General features: G+C 38.5%; 1 protein-coding gene across 1 annotated transcript; it reads left to right on the forward strand.

Annotated features, from left to right (window-relative positions):
• Nucleotides 1-1,203: 1,203 nt before the first annotated feature.
• On the forward strand, nucleotides 1,204-1,674 carry LOC143620463 (uncharacterized). Its single transcript, XM_077092158.1, has one exon. It carries the CDS (start codon nucleotides 1,204-1,206, stop codon nucleotides 1,672-1,674), a length of 471 nt encoding a protein of 156 aa, XP_076948273.1.
• The last annotated feature ends 424 nt before the right edge of the window (nucleotides 1,675-2,098 follow it).

Raw genomic sequence — 2,098 nt, forward strand, 5'->3', positions numbered from 1 at the left:
CTTCCGCTAACAACCATACCAAATATTTTTCATTAAAAAAAGTAAATTGGAAATAAATAATCCAACTTTTGTGTATCGGCCGATAATAATCCCAACTTTAAAAATCATTACCAGCGGTATCAACTTTCAACTATTTTTGTCTCAATGGACCTCTGTTAAACAACACTTAACGTCATTAAGTTTTTTTCCCGAGTTTCAAACCGATGTTTTAGAGATTTTGATCGAAAAACGATACGATACGAGTCGACCGATGTAAAACTTATCTTTAAACGGTTATCCAAGCGACGAAACAATGTTTCAATTCGGGTGTTTGAATTTCTAATTAAAAAAATCAAGTCATTTGAATCACCGTTTCGAGATAAGTGTTACATAAGTCGAATCTTATCGTTCTTCTGATCAAAAGCTCTAAAACATCGGTTCGAAACTAGGGAAAAAACATAACGGCGTTAAGTGTTTTTTTAACAGAGGTCTATTGAGACAAAAATAGTTGAAAGTTGGGACCGCTGGTGGTGAATTTTAAAGTTGAAATTATTATTGGCCAATACACAAAAGTTGGGATTATTTATTTCCAATTTGCTAAAAAAATCACCTATGGGTCGTATTTACTTTAGATGAGAGTAGAACTCACCGTTAAATACATTTAGATAAGAACAACTTAAAACGGGTGATCTCTTAGAGAAGTTCTCACTCTAACATAAAAATACACCCATCCGAGCCCGACGCGTATACCTGTAACTCGAAACATATGGTATGGGTATACTTGAAACCCAACAGGTATGGCCAGGCATGGGATTAGGGTTTAAAAAGTTTCGCATGTATGGGCCGGGTATATGATTAGATGATACCCGACCCAATTACCTAAAACTACATACTTGTTTACCTGAATCATATACTTGGAAAAATTTAAATTAGTATGAGCCAAACTTGAAGGGCCTATTTTGTACTTTGTACAAGACACCACCATCCGTGTTCCACCACAAACGTGTCGTCACACACACACACACACACACACACACAAAAAACACAAACCCACCCTTCACATTTCTTGTGAAACAATGCCCGACCAGCAACCGCCGGTTGAAGACCAACCCAACAGCGGCGGAGCCGTAATTGGCTCTCCGGTCACTATCCAACTGGACGCCGCCGCCACTAAAACGACAATGTAGACCCAGCGTCCGACTCGGCGACATTGGAGATCAACACATGTATGATAATACTCGAAGAACAAAACAACCCCAGTGGAAATTTGCCGCCAAAGATTCCAAATCGTCGAAAACACGGCCGCTTGTAAACCTAACCGGCATCGGCGAGTTTCAAGATTCCGGTGAAGATAAAGACGGTAGGAATGAGAATTGCCATAATAATGTGAATAATGGGGGTAATGATAACAATAATAATAATAATGGTAATGGTGTGATTGGGAGTTGGAAAGCTAGGGCTCATTTGAAATCGAAAAGGGGGTTTTCGGGTACGAAGCGGGTTCGGTCAAATTGGGGGTTGAAGATGGACGACAGTGATGATTTTGATCATGACAATGATGATGATCAGAGTTTGAATTTTTCTATGGATAATGAGATGGATTTGAATTATGGTGGTAAAGAAATTGGAGCTAGGGTTAGGGTTTTGGATGGGGTTGAATTAGACGGACCGTCCGATACTGATGCGAGAAACTAGAATAATAATAATAATAATCCGGAAAGGAATGGTGTTAGGGTGTGGTTGAATCAGTTAGGGTTAGGAAGGAATGCGCCAGTTTTTGAAGTACATGAAGTTGATGATGAGGTTTTGCCGTTATTGACGTTAGAGGATCTTAAAGATATGGGAATAAATGCGGTTGGGTCGAGGCGGAAAATGTTTTGTTCGATTCAGAAGCTTGGTAAAGGGTTCTCGTAATCCGAAGGTGTAAAACTGGTTTGAGCCTTTTTGTTTTTTTTATTTTGATGGTGTAGTTTGTTTGTTTGTGATAAAATGATTTTTTTTGCGTGTAACGTTGGTTACTTTTTGACTTCATATGATGTGGTTTTATGGTATATAGATCAGTAGTTAGATTAGCTTTAACTTTGCTGATGTTGTTGTGGATAAGAGTTGATAAATAGAA

Source organism: Bidens hawaiensis, unplaced genomic scaffold, assembly GCF_021521415.1.
Source record: "Bidens hawaiensis isolate Kalapana, Puna unplaced genomic scaffold, B.hawaiensis_p1.1 tig00002572_1, whole genome shotgun sequence".
Lineage (NCBI taxonomy): Eukaryota > Viridiplantae > Streptophyta > Magnoliopsida > Asterales > Asteraceae > Bidens > Bidens hawaiensis.

What these genes read in the sequence shown, in the direction of transcription:
- LOC143620463 (XM_077092158.1), top strand. Translation starts at nt 1,204, where the DNA reads ATGTATGATAATACTCGAAGAACAAAACAACCCCAGTGGAAATTTGCC.